General features: G+C 39.6%; 1 protein-coding gene across 2 annotated transcripts; it reads right to left on the minus strand.

Moving 5' to 3' along the window:
* Window positions 1-71: 71 nt before the first annotated feature.
* On the minus strand, window positions 72-23293 carry Cdr2 (cerebellar degeneration related protein 2). 2 transcript variants are annotated; one of them, XM_026392133.2, is made up of 5 exons: window positions 22924-23293; window positions 14873-14985; window positions 3852-4000; window positions 3440-3601; window positions 72-1926 (listed from the first exon to the last, which is right to left on the minus strand). In XM_026392133.2, the coding sequence occupies exons 1-5, from the start codon at window positions 23000-23002 to the stop codon at window positions 1062-1064; spliced, it is 1368 nt and encodes a 455-aa protein (XP_026247918.1). In that variant the 5' UTR covers window positions 23003-23293; the 3' UTR covers window positions 72-1061. The 2 variants fall into 2 exon arrangements, with proteins under 2 accessions (XP_026247918.1, XP_026247919.1); XM_026392134.2 differs by lacking the exon at window positions 22924-23293 and adding an exon at window positions 9341-9430 and having other exon boundaries at window positions 14873-14925.
* Between the last annotated feature and the right edge of the window lie 1534 nt (window positions 23294-24827).

The following is a 24827-nucleotide window of genomic DNA, read 5'->3' on the forward strand; positions in this document are numbered from 1 at the left end:
CAAGGCCCTGAGCAACTTAGTGAGACCCTGTCTTAAAATAAGCAGTAGATCATTTTCACAGGTAGCTTTATTTGGCTTTTAGAAAAATATATACAATAATCAGAACCTCGGTTCTCTTAAATAGTTTTAAATTAAAAGTATGCAAATGAGAGTAAGTGTATTTCCACAGTTAGAACATCAACACTGCTTAGTAAAGTAGCAGGTGGGAAATCCTGCAGCAAGTCAAAACCATTTACAGGAATTCGAAGAACTGAGCATGAGTGGCTCTAGCAGGCAAGCTGGCCAGCCAGACCACATCTGGGGGCGGAAGGGATTTGATCTTTCTCCTTTAGCTTAAATTTGGGAAAGGAATAAAAGATTTACACAGTCACCTATCCTCAAGGCTGTAGCTTTGAGTAAAACATTTGAATAAAGAGGGTGGAAAGCCCTCTAGGACATATACTAATAAGCTTTGATCAAACCAAAGCTTGCCATTTGAATTTGGTATTCAGATGGATTTGGATATATTAGGATTATCTGTCAGTCACAATTCAATTGGTGGGTATAACAAAACTTGAGGGCTTGGAATTGTTAATGTCATTTATTCTGGATTAGACTCCCACTTTCTCTTGAACATTCTTCCAAAATGAATTCACAGTATCCAACAGTGTTTGCAAAAGATATTTCGGTTTGGCAACCCTGACTTCTACAAAGTTTTGAGAAGTTGAGCAAGGAGGCAATAGGAATTGCTTAGCTTTGTTCCAACCCTGCCCTTTTCCCCCACTACAGTAACTCCAAGCCAATTTCTCCAGGAGCATGGATGTCCCTCAACTGGCTCTAAGGTGTTTCTAGGAATTGCAGCCTAATGAGTGTGCCAGCCCAGAGGCCAATTTATCATGGGATTTCCTACAACACTTAAAAGGAACTGAATTGTAGAAATGACAACAGTTTTCTCACTGTCTGAATTTGCTACATAAGCAAAGCAATGAAGCATATATCATGAGCAACATCAGGCTCTGAAGTCTGAATGGGAGAGGGCTGGTAAAGACACAGGTAAGTCAGTAGTAGAGCTGGAGACTCATTTAGGAATAAGGAGTGAGAGAGCGGTATTTTGTTCTCTGTGCATCTATTTCCTGCTTGCTTTTCTCAATGCAATTAAAGATCTCCTTAAACAGTGCTTTGTATTCTGGTGGTGCCGTGGTACTGGGAGAACTGATGGGCTCTGGGGTAACAGAGGCAGGTTCCCAGCTGCTGGCACTGGATTCAGACTGGGTGTTCACACCCATCAGGTCCTTGGCCAAAGCCCTGGAGGTCTGCACAGCCTTGTGGGACAGAGAGTCCTGTTCCTGCTGGCACTTCTTCAGCAGGTCTTCATACTTCACCTTCAGAGCACTGTATTGAGTGTCCACTTCATGCAGAAGGGAGATGCCTCGCTGCTTCACAGCCTTGGCCCTCCTGATGCAGGTCTCCTCGTGGCCCTTCACAATGTCACCCCCTGCCAAGCTGCTAAGGACCGTCTCACTGCAGCTGCGCTTGAGAGGCTTTCTATGTGCCTCTGGCACAGTCAGGAACAACTCCTCCAGCAGGGTCTGGCTGGGCTCTTTGAATGAAACAAACAGAGAGTCTGGCACCAGCTTCTCAACCCCATTCACAAAAGGATGCTCAGCCTGCAGCATCTGCCGCATCTCTGCCACCTCAGCCTCCAACTCCAGCGCCCGCGCCCGGTAGGCATCCGTGGCCCCCAGCTGCTGTTCCAGTTCATTGTTCTCCTTCAGCACGAGCCCGTACTCCTCCTCCATGGTCATCCGCTTCTGCCGCTCTAGACTCAGCTGGGCCTGCAACATTGTCACTGTCTTTTTCAAGTGCTCGTTTTCTTCCTCTTCAGGGCTTTGCTGACTTTGCAAGGAAGTGATCTTCTCAGCAAACACATGGTCATAAACAAAGTGTCTAGGGGAGAAATGGTGAAGGAATACAGCACACAGGTCAACCAAGCGTGCAAAGGAAGAGACTGGGTGTTTTTTAACTAAATCTAAGTTATTAATGGACCTTTATTATGTATTTATATGTGGTGCTGAGAATTAAACCCAGTGCCTCACACATATGAGGTAAGTGCTCTATCACTGAGCCACAACCCTAGCCCTTGAACTAAATCTTTAGTGGAGATAATGATTGATATTCAGTTTATTTCAAATCAGAGTAGAGGTTCAAGTGAAGTTGTGAGGCTGGGAAATAAACACATGAAAGCAAACAATTTTTGTGACTATTTTTCGTTTTGAAAGTACTATATTTTCCTTTTTTGGGGGATGGGCACTGGGGATTCAAGTCAGGGGCACTTGACTACTGAGCCACACCCCTAGCCCTATTTTGTATTTTATTTAGAGACAAGGTCTCACTGAGTTGCTTAGTGCCTTGCTTTTGCTGAGGCTGGCTTTGAACTTGCAATCCTCCTGCCTCAGCCTCCTGAGCCTCTAGGACTACAGATGTGTGCCACCACGCCTGGCTTAAAGTACACTTCAGAACATTCATTCCCAAAGACCAGCAGCATGACAGCTGCCTTCCTAGGAAATATAACAGCCCAGGGGGGTTCATGCCTTTGGCTGTAGAGCAAATCACCTACACAGCTGACATCTGCCTCCCACACCCCATCTATTCTGATCTTGCCGGTTGCTACCTGGACCTGGAGGGTTAGTTTTAAAAGCTCTCCAGCAATTCATAACATTCAGGCAAGGTTAAGAGCCACTGCTATTATGACTTTTAACCAGCTTTTTACCTTCACTTGGAAACTCTAATTTAGGTCTGAGGGAATGTTGGTTATTTTCACTTTGAAAAAATTCCACAGGTGATCTGGTGGACAGTCAAGGAGAACCACCACCAAATGAACAATGGTCTCTCTCCTGTTCTGTCCTGGGCAACTTGGAACTGTATTTATTTGTGTAATTATAGCAGGACTGCCTCTCCACTAAAATGAAAGCTCACAAAGGCACCACACATTCCTCATGTATGGCAAAGCATTTGCTGCATATCAGGTGTTGAATAAATAGTTCTTAAAGATTTAAACTCATAACTCTAAATTATAAAAGGCATTTCTTCAGGCAAAAAAAAAAATATTCTCCTGAATTTTTGTTTTGCTGAAATTCCCATGTTTTTCCTTCACTTTAAGGCAAAATACAACTCAAAAATCTGTACTCTATCAGAAGTATTTCTAATCTTACATGAAGATTTAACACATTAAAGGCAATAAAATAAATGCTCCTGAGACTTTCCAAAATGAGTTTTCATAAAATTACTAGTACCCAAGAATTCATATTTGTATGTTTAAATGGTTTTGTTCAAACCACTGGTAGTTTAATAGCCAAGTGCCATTCCCCCAAAAATGGTACTTTTTAAACTACTGGAATCCAGGATGTGTCAATGACATGGATGTTTCAACTTATAAATCCACAGAAAAGTAGGTTCTTACTGGCGGAGGTCATATAGTTCCTTCAGACAGGAGAAGCTGGGTGCAGATTTCTCCTGGTCACATTTCCCCTGTCTTCTCCCTTGGCTAGATGACTTTAGCTCCTCCACTTGGCTCTGGAGGTGATCGATGTTGGTTTGTAGACATTCAATTGTTTCAGTCAGGCTGCGAGGAACACATAGAAGCCAATCACTCCTTGTCATATTATATTAAGGACAAAAGCAGTGGAGAGATTTTAGCCACGCAAACTGGGCTTTTCTAATTGGAAAGGACTTACAGTTAATCTTCATTCTCCCAAAAGAATTAAAATTAAACTTTACCCACATTGACCCAAACCCTCTACAGCTATGTCTACTCCAACTTAGACAAAATGACTCCTCTATGGAGTTTCCTCTATAGATTTTAGAAAGTTTACCTCAGAATTTTTTGTTGTGAGGCCTTGCTTTCAGCAACTAGCTTTTGATTTGTTTCTTCCAGTTCCCTTGCTGTGATATCTAATTGTTCGTAAACTTTTGCATGCTGTTCATTCATTTGCCGTAGAAGCTCCACCTGCTTGGTCAGATACTGTAAGAGAAGATAATTGCAACAAGATGACACAAGCAGATATAACACTGGGAGGGTTTCAACCCCAATTCTCTGTTTCTCTCAAACCAATTAGTATGGGGTGAGGACTGGTGCAGCGCTTTATCTCTGGGCTCAGCACCCTCCTGGCACATCCACGTGCTTTCCAACCCAATAGCTCCTGTAGCTTTGTTTCAGTTTTATCAAAAAGCTTCATGTCACAGGCATGACCAACTCAATTAATGGCCACTGGTGCCTGACTCAGAGGCTGAGGAGTGGGCTGATAGTTCTAACCCCCTAATCACGTGGTTGGTTTCTCTGGTCAGTGCCTACCATACTACTCCAAAAATTTCAAGGGTTTTAAGAACTATATGCCAGGAACCAGAGACAAAGACAAGTGTATAATTTGTATTATACCATAATCTTTAAATCCCCCCCAAACTGAAGTTTTTAGGGGCTATAGCTCAGAGGTAGAGTGCTTGTTTGGCAAGTGTAATAAGGCCCTGGGTTCTAAACACCAGCACTACAAAAAAACAAAATACAACAAAAAACCTACCTGACTTAATAAAAAACAAACACAGAGCATCCTTCATATGCTGAACTCCCTCAATGCCTACCAGTATTCCTATGTATCATGAGGTTGGTCTAATTTTACAAAGCACATAACATGCATAAAATTAATATTCCAAAGGAAAACATAGTGAGATATGATAATCCCTCAGAAGAAAAAGCTTGGAAAGCAAGATCCAAGTTCAAACAAAAATACCATGCTTAAAAGAAAAAAGAAAGCCTAATGTGTAGGATATTAGATGATTCTCTCTTAAAAAAATCAATTTTTTTTCTGAGTGAGGCATTCTGGGCAAAAAGTAATGGAAAATACATTAATTTAACCAGAAAATTTTAGTTTAATTATGCTTCAATGACCACCATTATTTTTAATTCTATTGAGTGTTCTCACTGTCATCCTCCTTGTTTGTGAAACTGACCAGATTGTTTTGGTCCTGCTAAGACTTCTTTCTAAATGGCCAGGTTATGACAACAAAGGGAATCATAATCTTCTTGAGGCATTTTATAGAACTCTTCAAGTACCTGCAGGGCCAGTAAGTAGACTTCTTTCAAAGAACAGGGCTAAATGATTTTCAATGGACTCTTAACAGTGTTGGAAAAAGCATCTATGGTCTCTTCTCAAATCTAGTTAAATAACTGAGCAATGTGTTGAGCTACCACGCAGCCTCTCTTTAACTTTGGCTTTCTCATCTGAAACTCTTAGAGCCAAAAGTGTTTTGGCATATTCTTTGCATTTTAGAAAAACAACATGGTGTGCATGCATTACACTTCAGCAGTACCCCTGTGAGGCTGAGCAGGACCATGGAATCAAGCATTAATACTTCTGCATCAAAAAGTACAAAGACTGTGAACAACCTTGGATCAGTTAAGATCAAGACCTGCTGCCAATGAACTTGCTGCAAACTTAAGTGAAAAATCTAGGTTCGGGGCTGGGGGTGTGGCTCAAGCAGTAGCGCGCATGCCTGGCATGTGCAGGGCGCTGGGTTCGATCCTCAGCACCACATAAAAATAAAATGAAGATGTTGTGTCCACCGAAAACTAATAAATATTTTTTAAAAATTCTCTCTTTAAAAAAAAATCTAGGTTCACAGGTCTTTTGGGTTCAGAACTGATAATGAGGGTTTGTGAATCTATTAGTGTAGAATGAGAGGATTAAATGAGGTTAAGTGCCCACGCAGCACAGTGTCTATGAAAAATCTGTGTTCTTTATTGCCTCAAACCCCACCAGTTTCTTTTGATCCCTTGAAAAATCAACCTCAAATTCTCATAGGGGATGCTTTTTCAGAACTGTAGAACTGGGTCCTTAATTCTTTTTTTTTATTATTAAATATTTATTTTTTAGTTGTAGTTGGACACAATACGGTTATTTATTTATTTTTATGTGGTGCCAAGGATTGAACCCAGGACCTTGTACTTTGGTAGATGAGCACTCTACTGCCGAGCCACAACCCCAGCCCCTGGGTCCTTAATTCTACTCTCTTGTTAGCAACATCATTGGAGGTTCCTGTCATTGATAGGATATGTATGCAATCCCTGAGGAAAACTGGAGTGGGAAAAATGTTCAGAATTACAGGAATATATATGTTCACAGGCATATTTTATATGTGTGTATATCAATTATATACATACAAAGCTGTAGAAATTCTGTAAGCTACTTTATATGGAGTATAAAGCCTCACGTATTATTTGCCTGGATTCACAATCTTTAAAAAGGTTAATGTATAATCAGACAATAATTTATTAAATTACAATAGGAGCTAATCCTACCAATGACTGGAACAATTACATACTCTATGTAGAACACATAAATGGCATGTGAAAAGCCAATTCATGAACCGAAGTCTCTTAGTGGGCACAGGATCAGAGTGTCTGATTGAAGGCAGTGGTACGTCGCTAAGAGCCAGGTTTGAGTCAGATCTGGAAATGAAGCCCAGCTTTGCCATTTATAAATGGTTAACTTGATTTTTCTGAGGTTTCCTTATCACTACCTCATAAGGCTATAAGATTAAATATATATTTGGAGAGACCAGGATGTGTCTGTCACACCACAATATGCCTCTTTGGTATAAGGACTATTGGGCTGAAGGCAATTAAGAAGATGATGCAGGAAAGTTCTCTGCCCTTCCTGTATCTGCCTAAAAGCAGGACATAGATTTAAACAAAGGGTATCCCCACCTTCCCTCCCTACCAGGCAGAACAAAGGTTAACCACTAAACACAACTTTAAACTCTCATGGGCCAGATCAGCACCAGAGGAGTCTACATTAACAAGCTTTGTCAGCCGTTGTCCATTATTTATTTGCCTTCCCATAAACTGCTGCCCTTGGAGTCTTTTTCATCCAGTTGCCTCTCTAAAAATTTATTGTTCTTTGTTAATATGCTAAATAAGATATATATATATATGCATGTTAGTAACTCTGTTGTTTTTCTTTTGTTAATCCGTCTTTTGTTGCAGGGGTCTGTTCCAACAAAGAACTCAGGAGTCCAGGAAAGATTATTTTTCCTCCTCCAAATATACTACTATATGAATGTACATAAAGATTAATATTTGTAGAGTCCAGCACGGTTTCTGGCATATGGTAAAATTGCTCAATAAGAGGCAGCTAGCCAGTGTCATCTTTCTTTAAAGTTTTCACACTTTACATATGCTAAGATTCACCAGAAAGATTTAATTACGTGCAGAGACATGGTGATGGGGATGGATCCCAGGACCTCACATATGCTCAGCAAGCACTCTACCACTGAGTTACATCGCTGGTCCCAACTTTGACTTGTAACCTTAATACTTACCATTTTCCTTCTTAGGACTTAGCTTGCTTGCAGTTATTCACATTAAGATATGTTTTAGCTATATCATTACAGCATTTTTAAAAATACATTTTTAGTTGTAGCTGGACACAATACCTTTATTTATTTTTTATGTGGTGCTGAGAATCGAACCCAGCACCTTGCATGTGCTAGGTGAGCACTCTACCACTAAGCCACAATCCCAGTTGTCATTACAGTATTCTTTAAAAATTTTTTTTGATGTGTTCTTATAATCATTAATTCCCTGAAATTACAAACTAGTTACTTTGAGTGCCCCTTAACTTTTCTACAGATGGCTAATCTTACCTATTACATTTTAAAACTTTTTATTATAGCTCCAAATACACATAAATGCAGAATTGTTTAATAAATTCCCACATACCCATAATCATCAATTACCAATAGTCTTATAACATCTCTACTCTCTTCAACCTTGATCATTTTAAAGTAAATCCAAGGCAGTATTATATTTCTGAGAGAAAAAACTTTAGATTTTAGCATAACCACAATTCCCAAGGAGGAAAACCAATTACTTAATGTCTATCAAATTGCAACATTTTCTTAAGCAGTTTTTCCAGCTTCATTTGCTTGATTTAGCTATTGATTCTTTCTTTCACACTCAGGGTGCTTTTATTAAACTTCAAGAGTTGCCCCACAGTAAGGCAAGCTCTTCCCTCCTTTAGGGCCTTTACCCTAACCTCCTCTCTCCCAGGGGACACGCTCCTCTATCAGGGAGTAGTAGTAGTCTGGGTCCACAAATAAAAGAGGGGTTTGTGAACACAGATGGGGAAGACAAGATACTTTGCTAATTCCTAATTGAAATTGAGCATTTCCTGCGAATATGAATGGAGGCAACAAAACACTAATAGGACTGGGGGTATTTGTGACTTCATCACCAACAGAAATCACAGGTATTTTCATATCACACTGTAATAATGGTAGAAATCTTAATTGCTTAAGGAAGTTAAGAGGATTTCGGGGCACACACTAAAAGCTTAAAAACTTCTGTTATTCCTAAGGTCTCATTTCAAACATAAGATCTTTATAGAAGACTTTTGGGCTGCCTTGCCTAAAGCAGTACTCCTCGTGAGTCCCTCAAAACAACACACCAACAATTAGATGAACTGTTTACTCACTAATGTCGCCTTCTTTCTAAGAAGGAAAGGTTCTTGTATATCTGTCCAGTCCATTCCTTACACAGAGTTGTGACTAAAAAATGTTAGCAAAATGGCAATTTCTAGACTTCTATTCACAACCTCTCAAATCTCTCATGACATTTCAGTCTTAATTGAAAGATTTTGAGATGGGCTTTGGTTTTAGCCCTCTTGGGAAAAGAGCCTATTAGTCACTAATTCTCTCCTCCTCCCCCGTTTCCAGATTATTTCTCTGCTTATTCCCAAGGCAACAATATCTATCAGTAACCTAAGGGGAGACATTTACAATTCTACCACCCACTCCATGGGTCCCAAGTCACAGACTCATCTTACCAAGTCAATATGCAAATAAGTACAAATAAGTACAAAGCAGCTATTAAAAAAAAAAAACCATCGAAAGCCCCCCTTATTTGATATAAAAAGCACGATAAAGACACAAGGACATCATTAAGAACTTGTGATATTTTAGTCTCAGAGGACTTGGGTTTGAGGATAAAGAATGGCAAAGGAGTTTGTTTAGATGCAGTAGTTTAATCTTATGTTACACATCAAACTTAATCAGAAAAGCCTTTCACTTCTCCAGTATTCAGTTATATGTTACAAAGAGTCTGACTAATTTGGTCAAGCAACTTAAAAATTATTTGATCTCTAAAGAAATCCTGTTGTAAGTCAAACATCAACTCTTAATTTTATGGAGTCAGATGCCCTGCTTTCAGGTCTGGTCTCTAAATTAGTGTTGATTTTATTAGTGTTTATTATTTTATTAGTTCCCCCCCGCCCGAATCTGGGAGGAAATTAATTTGCTTATTTCCTACCATTCCTTCAAGGTACAGACATGCTTCTGATGATCTGATTTTCTTAATTCAGGATCTCTGACTCAGTCTCAAATGAATTTGACTTCCATACTAAATAGCAGAAGAAAAGACATTTTAAGCAAAACAGTGGAGAAAGGAGGACACAGGGCAGCAGAAATGCAGGTAAAAATGACAATTGACAGCCAGAATATTAAAGTTTAAGTGCCTTGGGTTATCTCACTGCCTAGGACTTTGCACAGAAAGTCACCCCAATCGTGAGTACAAGGTTCTTGTCCTGCACAAAGGCTATAAAACAAGCCACTTTTATTATTTGAGGTAAGCCAATAGAAAAGAAAGGCCAGCAGGATTATTTAACACCTCTTTGCAATTGCAAAACCCTAACCTGGACTGCCAAGGTAGACACACACAACCAAACTAAAAACACACATGGAATGAAACAAAATGGAAATTTGGCTTTCCAGCAGTTTTGGGATTATCCTTAAATGAAGGATTACAGCCCAAATCCTCTGAATTTAGCATCAAAATTATTTTCCATAATAACGAAAAAATATTTCCTATTACCTTTGAAAAGCCTCTTTCCTCTGATTAATATATTTTCCCTGTAGGAAATTTGGGGTGGGGAGGGCATGACTGTAAAAATCAAAGTCACCTATAATTCTATTAAAAGCTTGGCTTGCTTTAAAGATCTCTCCAGTAATTCAAGAGGATTTATTTTTTTTCAGAATTAAGATTCTTTCATTATAAAAATTCTTAGTACATGGGTATAAAGAAACTATGCATAACTTGCATTGTCTAAAATATATCACTTGCATAAACTCATCCCCTTAGAACAACTACGTATCAATGTAGTATAAACATTATTATCACATTCCACAATGGAGTAAACAGATCTGAGAAGCAATTTACCTGGCTAAATTCTCTAGCTATCTGCAAATAAAATTGAGGTGTACACCTCAATCTCCTAACATCCAGGCCAGAGCTCCTTCCACCTCTTTTACAATCTCCAGAGGTAGGCAGCTGGGGTATAGCTTGATGGTACAGTGCTTGCCTAGTGTGAGTGAGGCCCTGGATTTAATCCCCAGCATGCATAAGTAAATAAAAAAATCTCTTATTTAAATAAACAATTCTCCTAATTATTCAAAGAGCCTTATAAACTTTTTTTAAAAATGTGTTAACGTTTGGGCTGGTGTTGTGGCTCAGTGATAGTGCGCTTGCCTAGCAAGCACGAGGCCCTGGGTTCGATCCTCAGCACCACATAAAAACAAATAAAGGTATTGTGTTCAACTACAACTAAAAAATAAATATAAAAAAATGTGTTAATGGTGTTTTTTATACCTTTATTTTATTTATATGTGGTGCTGAGGATCGAACCCAGTGCCTCACCAGTGCTAGGCGAGCGCTCTACCACTGAGTTATAATCCCAGCACTATAGACAGTTTATCTATTAAATTTCTACAAGTATTTATCGGTTACCTACTATGTGTGAAAGACCATGAATAAACACAGCAATGTTTTTATTGTTGCAAAGAGAAATGGGAGGGGGGATAAAATAAGTCAAGAAATAAGCATAAAATACAGTAGAATACTGATTAAAAAAAAAAAAAGCACAAAATGCTTTAAAATTCCATAGAAGGCTTGTGTGATGGTAGCAAAGATTGTGTCAGATCCTACTACTCTCCACAGCTTCTCTCTCCCATTTAAAAACAAAACAAAACAAAAAAACCATTGCTCTAGACTCTTAAAAAAAAATAGAAATTAGCACTGAATAAAAATGACAGGTTCCAGACTTCTCTGAAGCCAATGGAACTATTTCTTTCAACAGCTTTTTAAGCTACACCTATCAAAAATACTGATCACTTTTTATAAGAATTATTTGAAAGTCACAAATAGGTTTTGCATGAATATTTGTGGTAGTATTACAAAACAGCCTTTGGCAGTTTCCCAGTCATTTATCTACTGTCATAATAAATCAAGAATTTGGGATTTCATTCAATATTTATTTATTTACTTACTTACTTCAGGGATTGAATCCAGTGTGGCTTAACCACTGAGTCACATCTCCAGTCTTTTAAAATATTTTATTTAGAGACAGGGTCTTGCTAAGGTTGGCTTTGAACTCAAAATCCTCCTGCCTCAGCCTCCTGAGCTGCTGGGATTACAGGCATACACCATTGTGCCAGGCTGAGTTTCGGATTTTATGTAGTATTTTCATCAGTTATGCACTGACAACTCTTTATTCACTCTGACTAGTTTGTTTCTGGACCATTTGTCTCAATTTAAATTTTTCTAGGTGGTGGGATATAAGAGCTGACTTTTTGGTTTTCAACTATACTACTCTAAATTTAAATAATTATCATTTATTAATGAGGAAATACCAGTACATTCTAAAAAGTTAGTTTAGGATTAGGAATGTAGCTCAGTGGTAGAATGTATGATTATGGCATCAGGCCTTATGTTCAATCCCAGCACCAAGTAAGTAAAATAAAAGGTTAGTTTACCACTCGTACAAGTGATTCCATTTCTGTAAAAGTTCAAAAACATGCTAAACTTATCTAGGATGTCAGTGTTAGGATACTGCTGGTAGGGTGGTGCCTGGACAGGCTGATAATGCTCTCCTCATCTGGATGCTGGCTGTTTACCTTATGAAAAAAATTTGTTTTCTTCTTTATTTTGTTTATTCATTTTTATGTGGTGCTGAGGATGGAACCCCATGCCTCACATGTGTGAGGCAGGCACTCTACCACTGAGCCACAACCCTAGCCCCAATCTTTTATTTTTTTTTCTTTTTTTTTTTTTCCTAGCCCCAATCTTATGAAAATTTATCAAACTATACTTAGGATTTGTGTTCTTTTTCTGTCTGTATATTCTACTAAAAAGTTTTAAGCAAAGAGAAAAAAAATTGATGAAGTTTAAATTAAGGAAAAGTCCTTATAAAATATTTAAAGAGGGTTTCCTGAAGGTTGCAATGAAAAGAGGTACATAATGCAGGGGTCACATTTAAGTAGGGAATCAGGCTCTTTGGCTGACTGGCTACTTTTACATCCTTTGTTTTAGGTTACTAGAGAGAACCCTCTCAGAAGTCTACTTGTGATCTGTACGTAAGTCTTCTGGGCTTAGATATGCATAAGCAGGCAGAAACACAGACTATGGGAGTCCCTCCTGACAAGTGGGCTTTGTCAGTACTGCTCCCATCTCATTTCCCTGTTTTGTCCCATCCCTATTTATTTTTATGAAGAGATTTAAAGAAAGAAAGAAAAAAGAAAAGAAAAGCCAGCCAGCCATAATAGCAGTGAAGAACTCTACGAAAGTAACTGTTCTTAGCCCAAACCAGTTTTGGATAAAGAACACCAAATTCTTCAATGCTTAAAGTTATGAACCAGTGGACCACATCCTGTTTTGTCTCATCAAAGTGTTTCTAAACTAAATTTGTTTGAATATTTAATTATATATTTATCATTAAAATCTGAACTGTATACTTCATTTCCATTATGCTTTGAAACATTTTATGAATGACATTAGATGGAAGATTTGAAGAATCTCAAAGATCTTTGGATTCTGTCAGAATGTAAACAATCTGTCTTAACTGTCTAATCCTCAATACCACAGAAAAGGTAGAAAGACAACTTAATCTATTTTCTCCAATGGCCCCAGAGGCAGAACACCTATAAAAGCTCATATAAAGTATATAATACATAACAGTTATATATTATATATACTATTAATATAATATATGTAAACTCTAGGTTATGATTTCCAACTTATTTTAATGTACCTGTCAATTTTACTGAAATATTCACAGAATTGAAAGCTTGTAACTTAATGAGTTAAATCACAAAGCAATGTGTTTGTAATATAACCAATAGGCATCCTCTCCCAATTACACAAATATCTGGACTTCTTTCATCTATCCTTGGGAGATATGTTAAAATAAGTATCAGTTTTAGAATTTCATTGATATGTTCATAGGAGACATTAACACAATATATTGAGACTATGTTTCTATCCAAGTACAAATAAATGTATCTCACAGTGTATAACAGTCTACGTTGCTCCAGGAAATCTTTCAAAGAGTTGAAAGACAAGGTTTAATGCACTTGCCTGGCATGCTTGAGGCACTGGGTTCCTCAGCACCACATTAAAAAAAAAAAAAAAAAACAGAACAGGAAAAGATTTCCTTGACTACATGTAACACTTGGCTAGTTTAACAGTTTTAAAATACCTAGTTTTCCTGTATCTTTAGGTTTCTGACAAACTATAAGTTGTTAAATTCAATTTAGGGTACAGCATATTTTATGTTCTTATTTATTTATTTATTTTTGGTACCAGGGATTGAACTTAGGGGCACTCAACCACTGAGCCACATCCCCAGTCCTATTTTGTATTTTATTTAGAGACAGGGTCTCACTGAGTTGCTTAGTGCCTCGCTTTTGCTGAGGCTGGCTTTGAACTCTCAGTTCTCCTGCCTCAGCCTCCAGAGCTGCCGGATTACAGGTATGTGCCACTGCACCTGGCTGTTCTGTTTTTAATGTAGGATATGCTAAAAATGGTGCGGGGCAAGTTCAAAAATCTTTACAAATTATCCTTCCCTAGAATTATAATTGGAGCTAGAAAGTACTAATTATAATGAACTGTGTCACTATTATGGAGTCTTTTATATCTTGCTACTGATAGACTCAAGAGTTCTGGGTCTACTGTACCAAGCTGAGGGAAATGAGTTATAATTGAATTTAAGTGTGAAGCTTTTTGGGGGGTAGGTGGAAGTTTGGGGTATGAAGAAAGTTGTTCTGATGGGGCAATTATTGGGTTAATAGCAACAATTATCTTCTTTATAGTCAAGTGGCCTACATATAACTAGGCTTCTTTAATGGGAACATTTATAAGGTCATAGCACCTTCCATTTTAAAGCCTTAGTCTAGCATCTTTCATCTTAAGTTTAAATTAGGCAAAAAGTAATATTTTAATGAAATCCAAAAATATAAGTAAAATCAAGATAACAGCAAGGAGAAAGAAACATATACTTTATGATTCTTTGATACATTATGAAATCAGGTACTATAATTTTTGAACACCTAAATCCAAATTTGGAATGGTGTTTGGAGGAAGTGAGAGGCCACCAAAGAGTGGGTATATAGGGAACTTCCAACAGTATGGATAGTTTTCTCTCTTAAGCTTGATAATGGGTACCTATTGAAAGCTTGGAACTTAATAAGTTAAATCAGAAAGCAGTGTGTTTGTAATATAACCAACAGACATCCTCTCCCAATTACACAAAGACTTACATATTTTTTTTTTTTTGCTTTACATATTAGTAAATTTTGGGTTCACTTCACTAAGTGTACAGCAAGATGAAAATCACATACTTATGTACTGGGAAAACCTAAAGAAAGTAGAAATCAAGTCTCCACCTTTCTGATGGTTTTAATTCTCAAAAAAGAATCTACCTTAGAATATTGTACTTCTAATTGCAAGCATTAGCGTAGGAGTATGTGATTGCTACACATCAAAATGCAATTCTCCCACTGAGGACATTACCTCAATTTCCTGTAACTGCTCCTGATTGGTTGTGTACATCTGCTGAAGAGAATCCTCCAACTCTGTGTTCCGATCCAGTAATGTCTTCCCAAGCTCAGCAGCAAGTTGGAGATCTAGCACAACAAATAAATCACAGAAATACAAATGAACTCACTTCAACATTTTATATAAACCAGTCCTTAAAATAAGAATGAACCAACATTTTATATAAACCAGTCCTTAAAATAAGAATGAACCAATACATACAAGTCAGATCAACATAGAATGGCCCAAAGAAAACCAAGTTCTACTTAAAATTACTTGAACTGGGATCTTTAGTCAGTGAAGTACTATCACATACTTGAATTACTTAGATGACATGAAAAATAGCAATCTACTTTATGGAGATGTAGTTATTAATTTGGGGATGATTCTCTGCATTGTGACTTCTAAAATTATAATTATTTGCAAGTGAAATAGACTGACAGTCTACTTTTTTGAATGGACCCTTGAGTCAACATACAGACAGATCTTTCAGTGATTTCTAAATTCTAATGAATCTGGCTGCTGTAAATAAAATTTGTTATATATCCTGGACTCCTAGTGGGACTAAAAATTAAGTAAAAAAGAAAAATACAGTATCAGTGAGAAAATTGCCCCAGGTCTGTCTCTCTACTTCTTTCATGTCCTTCTCCAAGTTGTGCAAACCAGCTAAGCAAGCAGCAAGATATTTTTTGATTCATACTTCCATTTAGCATATAACCATATATTTCTTTAAGCTTAATTTCCAACTGTATTTTTTCTTAGGCATATATGTACATAAGATAGGATTTGTTTATATTATACATAACCCCAGAAATTAAAACTTAGTAATAAAAAAAGACACCATTTTTAACATAGGTAACTGAAATACTTATCTGCATAGTAAATTTTATGGCCAGTCTCCTTTGATATAGTGGAAAATGTACTGAACTCTGAGTAGGAAGGTCTGAGGTCCAATTCTGACTACACTTTACCAGAACACTTTAAGATGGTGACTTTATCAGTCACTACATATAATTTTCTTCAGAGTTATTAAAGCAATGACTCTTTTGTCAAGATAAGATTGTGAAAAATCAAATGAAGTAAGGAAGTACTTTACAAACTGTGCTATAATACACAGGCAAAATATTACCAATTAGTATCCAATGATTTACAAATCAGTGCTTTTGTTGCTAGGCACTATTAAAACTCTGGCTCTAGAAAAGTGCATAAAATGGATGAAGTTCCTGCTTTTTGTTGACATTCCCAGATTAATGGGGGAAGGTAGACAGCAAAAAATTATTAAATTTACAAACTTGTGATAAATACCATTCATACATACATACTGACATTCAATAACATCAGACAATACATTCTAGGCACTAGGGCTACTAGGAACTCAGATGAAAAAATTCCCTACCCTCATGGAGCTTATATCCTTATTTTTCCCAATAGGTAAAAAATGTCATAAAATATATAATAAAGAGAATAAGTGCTAAAGAGAACATATAAAGCAAGGAAGGGTTACAGGAGGATTGTAGATAAGTTGTTGAATTTTAAAAACATGACAAGGGTGACATTCCAATCAAGATATGAAGGAACTGAATAAATGACCTACACAGATCTATCTAGATGAACAACATTCCAGGCAGAGGCAAACAAGGGCAAAGACCCTGGGAGGAAGGCTGATTGGAGATATTAAGGAAGCCAAGGAGGCTGAACAGAATGTGTGTAGAAGGTGGGGAGTCAAATCAGAGAGGCCCGAAGGTTGGCTCACTTGCATAGGACCTTACTAGGGAGGTCAAGATTTGGCTATTACCTCAAATGTGATGGAACCCAGCAGAGGTATGACAAGATCACTCTGGCTGCTGTGTAAACAAAAGGGACAAAGGTAGAAGCATAGTGACAGAAAAATGAAGCAATCAACTGTATGAGAGATGATGGTGACCTGCACTAGGTAGGAGAGATGGAGATGGGAAGAAGGAGCAAGGTTCTGACACGTTTTAAAAGTAAAGCTATCAGGATTTGTTGACCAATGTGATATGGAGTATAAGAGAGATAACCCCTCAATTTGGTTATAACAAAGGCCTTATTGATTTATTGCAGAGGGTGGGGGTACTGGGGATTGAACCCAGAAGTCCTTAACCACTGAGCTACATCCCCAGTCCTTTTTATTTTTTATTTTGAGACAGGGTCTTACTAAATTGCTTAGGGCTTTGCTAAGTTGCTGAGCTGGACAAAGAGACAATTTAGAGCAGGAGGTCACAAGATGGATCTCTCCGAGGAAACAGCTACAGCTTGAAAGATGAAGAAGTCACCATGCAAGAGCTAAGAAAACACTTGGCCAAGCAGCCAGTAGGGGGAAGCTGATGGAAGAACATGAGAGATGGAGTGGGAGAAACAAGGCAGAAATCAGATCAGATAGGATTTTATAGGCCATGGTAGAGAAATTTTGAATCTTATTCTAGGTATGATGGAAAGTCATTTCAATTATATCAAAATGTGTACATGTGTATATCTAGTTGTTTTGTTTTTGTACCAGGGATTGAACCCAGGGGCATTTAACCTCCAGGCCACATCCCCAGCCTGATTTATTTTTCCTTTTGAGAAAAGGTCTCACTAAATTACTGAGACTAGCTTTGAACTTGTGCTCCTCCTGCCTCAGCCTCCTGAGCTGCTGGCATCACAGGCATGTACCACTAAACTTTTTATCTTTACAAGGCATGTCACCCAGTTTTTAAGATGAGACACCCTGAAGCACAAAGCTCTTAAATGACGTGATCAAATAAATCCATACAGTAAGTCACAGGTAAGACAGAAGTTACTCAGTCAACAGGTTCTAATTTCCTCTCATCAAGATTCTCTATCATCCACATCTGCACAATTTTAAGGCTAATGAAAGGGAGCTACACATTTCCTTTAAGATAGATGATACAGGGGCTAGGGTTGTGGTTCAGCGGTAGAGTGCTAACCTAGCAAGCACAGGGCACAAGGTTTGATCCTCAACACCACATAAAAATAAAATAAAGGTATTGTGTCCAACTACAGCTAAAACTATAGATACATAGGCAGATGGATGGATGGATGGATGGATGATACAAATTTCCCTAGTTGAGGGACTTAGTCTTGTTTACTTGTTTTCACAGATGGCAATGAGACACTAGAGTTCAACAATTTGGATATTTATTGCCCTCTCTGCTAGTGAAAAGCATATACAGCCCCAGGCAAGTTAGTATCTTATTACCATGAAATGCAAAAGAACCACGTATGGCTGAGGATGAAATAATTATTCTATGCTCAGAGTTCGCAATGTGTATACATAGACCCACAAAGAAACCATCACAATATATTAAGACAAAGCATCAAAGCATTACCTAAGCATTATTTAAGTCTTTCCTTCTGGCCTGTTGAAAAGTGATAATTTCTCACTGGGAAGGATCAGAGACTCACCAAGAATGTTCTTAACTAGCAATCAAAAACCGAGCTGAAAAAAACCTCTTCCAAATCAATTGAGATCTGCATCAGCCACTTTTCATTCAATTATGAAACTGCTTATGTTACTTAATAGCAGCTAAGGACATCTTCCCTCCATCACAGAATCAGAGGCCAAGTACTCTTTAGTAAATAACAAACAAAAAAAGAATTTGAGACTTGTCCTTATCTCGATCCTTATTTTCAGTTAAACAATACACCCAACTGGTTTAGTAACCTGAAGTCTCAAAGTCTCCTAAATATTTCATAGGATGTTTAGAATTCTAGCAAGTCTCAACTAAAGAAAAGCATCTGTGAAGTCACACTGTATAATAGGGCATTACTTCATCTGTTAGTTTAAAGACGTTGGAGGGTTTTGTTTTTTTTTTCTGGTCTTTAAAAAAAGTTTGTTTCCTGTTGTGTAGCATCTGGCTTCCATAACCAAAAGGAGCCAAAAGCTGGCAATAAGCCCAAGGTTTTCTAAATAACTAGTAGAGGGAATAGGAGAATATGGAATGTCCTTTATTTATATTTTTAATTAAGGCATGCACAACACACACACACACACACACACACACACAAGGAACAATATAGTTTCAAAGCCTTGCACACCTGTTCATTTCTATTTTATGATGAGGATTTTCATTCTCTTTTCTAAATCCTATTGAACTGGCCTGGCTTAGGCAGACACTAAAAATATCAGATTTATGGCATGCTTGAGAATTGCAACACTATCAATACCTTCATATGTTTGATATTCTTTTACTAATCAGATTTTGCAGGTAATATTCTATCTTAGTGGTGTAAACTGTTAGCTGTAAATAGATATTCACTCAGCTCTGAGTCTTGAGAAAAAATTAGCACAAGCAGCTGAGTGAATCTTTCTTTCTTTTTTTTTTTTGGGGGGGGAGGGGTAAAAAGACCTTTCTTCCAGAATTTTGAAATATTTTAAGTCCCACTATTAGTATATTTCCCCATTTTACTTAAGTTTCTTTCTTTCTCTCTGTTTCCATACTGGGGGTTGAATCCAGAGGCCCTTTACCACTGAGCTACATCCCCAGTCCTTTTGATTTTTTAAAAAATTTTGATACAGGGCTTGCTAACTTTCTGAGGCTGGCCTTGAACTTGTGCTCCTCCAGCCTCAGCCTTGAGTGGCTGGGATTACAGGAATGTGCCACAGTGCCCAGCTTTATTTTAGTTTCTTAAAAAAAAAAAAAAACAAAAAAAAAAACCGGGGAACAACATATTCCCAGGTTAGCTGTAGTCTGTAGCAGTAATTCAATAACATTAGGGCTGAAAGCTTTTCCCATTACAAAGTCAAATGCGTCACTTGGTGACGCTTCTGTTTAACTCCTGTTGCCAACGTTACTATAATTGGGAACACAAAAACCTGAATATAAACATCAAGAGAAATGATGGTGCCAGTTTTAATGACCCTCCAAACTGTGATTCAGCAAATTAGGTGCACATAAGGAAGATGTTACTCATCTTGAAAAGAAATTTTTGGATTCCTTTAAACTAAGATGTCATTTGCTGATCTACATACTAGAAACCTAATCCTCATTCTAACTTGCAGAGCTTCACCAAAGGACAATTATAATGGCAGTTGGTCTAAATGAAAAATCAGTCTCTGATGTCTTTCCACCTGGTTCACAGGGGCCCATTTCAAAGAAAACACCATCATTACCCACACAGAAGGTTCCTGCTGTCCCAGAAAAGATCAGACCCACAGAGATTATTGTCAGTATTCCCACTGTGCCAACCCGGCCCTCTGACAAAAACTAGTCTCTCTATCCAAGTGTTTTGAAAGCAAAGGGGTTTCTCCTTTTCCCTATACTCAGCTTTACATGTTTCTAATAAGGTATGAACAGGAGACAAGAGTCTACTGAGTTTAGAATTTTTCTGCAGTTTTAATTTAAATAAAAATGCTCTAGAAAACTTTGATACAAGGAGGACTCAATCTATTAGGTAATGGCTTCCATTGCTAAAGGTAAAAAATTTAGTAATGGTTAAGGCTTTGAGAACAGGACCTTTAAACATTGTTTTAAGCCACTCCAAATAAGCCTAAGTTAACAGGATTATAAAAAACAGATGTCTACAGATAAGATCCCATTAGACCTGCTTAATTGATTTGTATCACGGGACAGAGTTGTTCCCAAACTTTACTCAGTAACAAACATCTATTGATGACCTATAATGTGCCAGGCACCATAGTGGGCACACAGCACGAGGCAGCATCAACAGGCTTCTATAGATTCTTAGAAAGAACATCAACTTCATGAGATTAGGAATCCTGTCTACCTATCTAGGCACCATTGGCCCCAGTGCCTAGATTAATATCTGACATAGAACAGAAAATAAATTTTTGAGAAATGAACAAGATTTGAAATCTGTTAGAAATTCAGTTCTAGCTGGGGGTTAACTGAGCAGAACATTTCTTAGCACAAGTAAGGCCCTGGGTTTGATTCTATGCATCACATAAAAAGTTCAGTGGGGGAAAGATATCCTTTTATCCACACTGCAGTATTCATTCTTTCATAGGCCATATTCACAAGTTTTGATTGTTGGAATTTCCCATCTTCTATTCCTACCCCATTTAGTTGAGTGTCATGTCAAAATACCATTGTGATAATGGATGTAAAAATCTTTTGAAAAGTGCAGAACAAATTCCAAATGCAAATCAGCAGTTGAGGTTCAGAGGTTCTTTAAGGCTTGTTAAATTTAAAGCTTTATTTTGATCAGAGATTAAGGAGAATTCCACATGGAAGCCCAATGTGTTGTACTTGTGTACTTGCTTCTTAGTTGATTGAAACAGTAACTGGTTGTTTCTGATAACCTCCCTCAAAGGAGAGTGCAGTGTGGATTAAAGCACCTTAATGGAAGAGAGTCATGAAAACAGTAATCCTGTATGAGTGCTTTAGTTTAGTCAGCCAATATTACAATCAAGCTTCTATTATGATGAGCTAACTACCAGCTAATTGTGGGAGATTAAAAAAAAAAAAAAAAGCCTATCCTTAAAAATTATGTATGCTTCTTATACACAGGAAAAAAAAATATCTAGCTTTGATTATACAAACTGCTTGATTTATTACAGGGAACTATTGCAATTGCATGAAGTTGCCTCATTAATCTTAAAGTATCAAAGTAGGCCATCAATCCTTATGGGGCAAACCAAAACTACAGTCGTTGAAATATATGATGAATTTGTCTTTGGGGCATACAGAAAATGATGGCAAATATTGTGTTGCAACTGCTAATAGCTAGACTATATAAGCATAATGGTGAACCACTTTAAGTCACTGAATGTTAATTTAAGAAATCATCTTTTCCCTAAAAAGGTACTTGGGTTTTTTCAAGTCTATCAATGGTAGCATGAACAAGCATCATAATAATTTAATATGCAAGTAAATGAGATGTTTTCACTGAAAGCTTAGAGATGACATAATTGTTTACATAGAACTGCACAAACAGAAGATGCATGAAAAAAAAATCGTGAGGATTATTCAGTATAGTGGTTAAGAACGTTTGCTCTGGAATTTGAAGTGAAACTCTAGCTCCCCCAACACTATCTACTTCTACCAGTTAACTAGTATTAGAATCTCCTAACAGCATCTAGTGTTGTAAGGAGGATTAAATGAGCATCTGTGTAAACGGCCTATGAGTGTCTGACACATCAAAAATGTTCTCCAACTGCAAACTTCTGTTATTAATATGCCAAAAAAAAAAAAATCTGGCTCCAAATCGAGGTCTGCTCTAAGACTGTCCTCTGGAGATACCAACAACAAGAAATCCACGTGCACATCTGGCATCTGCTGAACTACACATAAAGCAATTAAAACAAAAAAAAAAAAACACGGTAATAACTGAAAAAGCTGGAAACGGGGATGGCCAGGAGAAGAGAGGGTTTGAACACGAACTATGATTCCCCATTCTGAGTTTGTGGGTTTAAAAACACCTGTTTCCATCTTTGGCTTCAGGAAAGCCCCTTAACCCTTCAGCCTCCGCTTTCCTCGTCTGGAAATGGAATAACAAAGGGTACTCAGAGTGAAGATGCGGATTAAAAGGACAGTAGGTGTGCCAAGGGCTTGGCAGAGCGCCTGCCGTACAGCAATTCTACCGCCGCCACCTGCGGCAGCTCCCACTCAGTGCTGGCCATTAAGGGCGCTGTTAGGATTCTCAGAGGAGGCGGCGGCGGGGTCGGCAGCCTAAGGGGCGGCTTCCTTGGCTCTGCCAGCTAGAGGGGGCACGCTGGTTCACCCCTCTCCGCCTCGGAGGAATGCGGCGAGGATTAAATCGGTTAATCCACGGAAAGCGTTCCAAGCAGTGCCTGGCGTGGATTTCTCACTCAACGCGCCCCGGCGATCTTTATTAGAGCTGCGCATTAGCAGGGCCGTGGGCCCGGCGCAGACGCTTCCAGCGGGCGAGATGGGCGGGCCCCGCCGCCAGGTGAGAGCGGTACCTTCCCGGCGTCGGCATCCCCGACTGCGAGCGAAGGCAACTTTCTAACAGTTTCGCACCAGCAGTCCCCGCCCGCTCCCCGCCGGGCCTCTCGCCCACCCGCGGGGCGACCTCGCCCTCACCTTGCTGCAGGTCCCGGTGGTCGTACCACGGCTCGTCCTCTTTCATCTCAAACTCCTCCACCAGGTTCTCCGCCAGCATCTCTGCCGGGGATTCCAGGGGCAGCGTCCCCCGCCGCCGCCGTCCCGCCTCAGCCGCTGCCCCGGGCTGTTCCCCGGTCCCGCCGCCCTCAGCCAGAGCCGCCCTCGGGCGGGACGCGCCTCCGCCCAGGCTCCGCCGCGCCGCCTCACCACAGCTACTCGCTGACCGCCGCCGCGGCGGCCCGCAGAGCTCGCCGTCCACCGCTTCCCGACTCCCCTCACGCCACCCAACGGCCCCAACGGCCGGCGCCCCGGCGCGAGCGCCCGGGTTGGCGCCCAGAGCCGGCTCCTCACGCCGCAGCCCGGCCCAACGTGGCACTTTGGCAGAACCCTCCCCGACCGGGGATGCGATTCAAACCCCCGGCGGCTTCTTGACCAATCGCGAGCGGGCTGCTGGCCGAGCGGCAGCAACCTTGCCCAATCGCGTTTCACTGTAGGTCCGCGGCTCGCCCGGTCCCGAGGGTAGTCAGCCAATGGTGGCTTCGGAAGAAACAAAGAAGGCGGGGAAAAGGAGAAGGGGTGAGGCCGAAGGCCCCGCCCCCTCGCCTGCGTTGTGTCTCTCTTGAGAGTGCGCTCGGGGTTCCGGTGTGGAGGCAGCGGCGGCGGCCTCTGCGGCGTCTGTGGTGGGTGTTCCGCCCACCAGTCAGTGGACGAGCTGCGCCGGCCGGAGCTGCCTGGACTCTGGCCTCCGAGCAGTGGGAGGTTATTGTCCCGCGCCCTTAGTGCCAACGGGAGGCATTGAGGGTGCCAATAGCCCGAAGTCCGCTGCCCCGCCGGCCCTTCTCTTACCTTGACTCCCAGACTCTCTTGGTGAAGCGCAGAGACTCAGGGTCGATGGGGGAGTTTAGGGCTGAGAAAACACCCTGTGAGTGTTAGCCGTTTCCTCCTGGACATCTGAGCTCTAGCGTCCAAGCCACTGGGAATTGTTCTATGCCCTCTAAAAGGACGGGCACCCGACCCGCTTGAGAATCTGGGGGGCGGCGAGGGGTGCGGTTGAAGCAGTCTCCCTGAGGGGAGAGAAGTGCACAGTTTTGCATACGATTTTTGAAAGATTCGTAGACCACAAGCTAAGTATCTGGGAGCATGCCATTGCACCTAGAGAGGAGAGGCTGCGTGCATCCCAGGCTTGATGGCCAGCAGGGCAGTGCACGCCCTTCTCCATAGACAGAGCACAGTAAATACTGTGTTGAGCTTTTAACATCATCAAGCAGACCTAACACCCTCCAAATAGGGTGACAGAAGGTCAGTATTCTCCAAGTGAACCTAACAGTGCAGCTTTTAGGAAAAGAGCAGTGCTACTGTTTAACGTGTATGGAACAAAAGATGGAGGTTGAAATATATTATTGAAAGATTAGCTCTAGAACAAAAGGCCATAATAACTACCAGGAAATCGGAGAGAGAGGTGAAGAGTAATGTTAGTTAAATCTTCATCAATCTCGGGAGTGAGTTGATGACGCCTTAAGTTGATGATTCAATAATTCCTTCCCACAGATGAGAGAGCTCTCAGAACTAAAATGGGAAACAGTTAAAAGTGCCTGAAGGGAGAAGTGAGTTGGGACTGGAGTTACATTATACATCTCTCTGTGATTTATTTTTTAAGCCTTACATTGTATTAAAAAATAGGAGAAAGAGAGAAAGGGGAGGTATTGCGGAATAAAATTGACCAAATTGTTATATGGTGTGCACGTACAAATATGTAACAGCAAATTCTGCTATTGTATATAATTATAATGGACCAATAAATTTTTTTCAAATGCTATGTAGGAATAGGAGAAATTGTTAGGAAGCAATTATAGATCCTCAAACTTACTTTTGTCTTTGTATAA

This window comes from Urocitellus parryii, chromosome 9 (assembly GCF_045843805.1).
Source record: "Urocitellus parryii isolate mUroPar1 chromosome 9, mUroPar1.hap1, whole genome shotgun sequence".
NCBI lineage: Eukaryota > Metazoa > Chordata > Mammalia > Rodentia > Sciuridae > Urocitellus > Urocitellus parryii.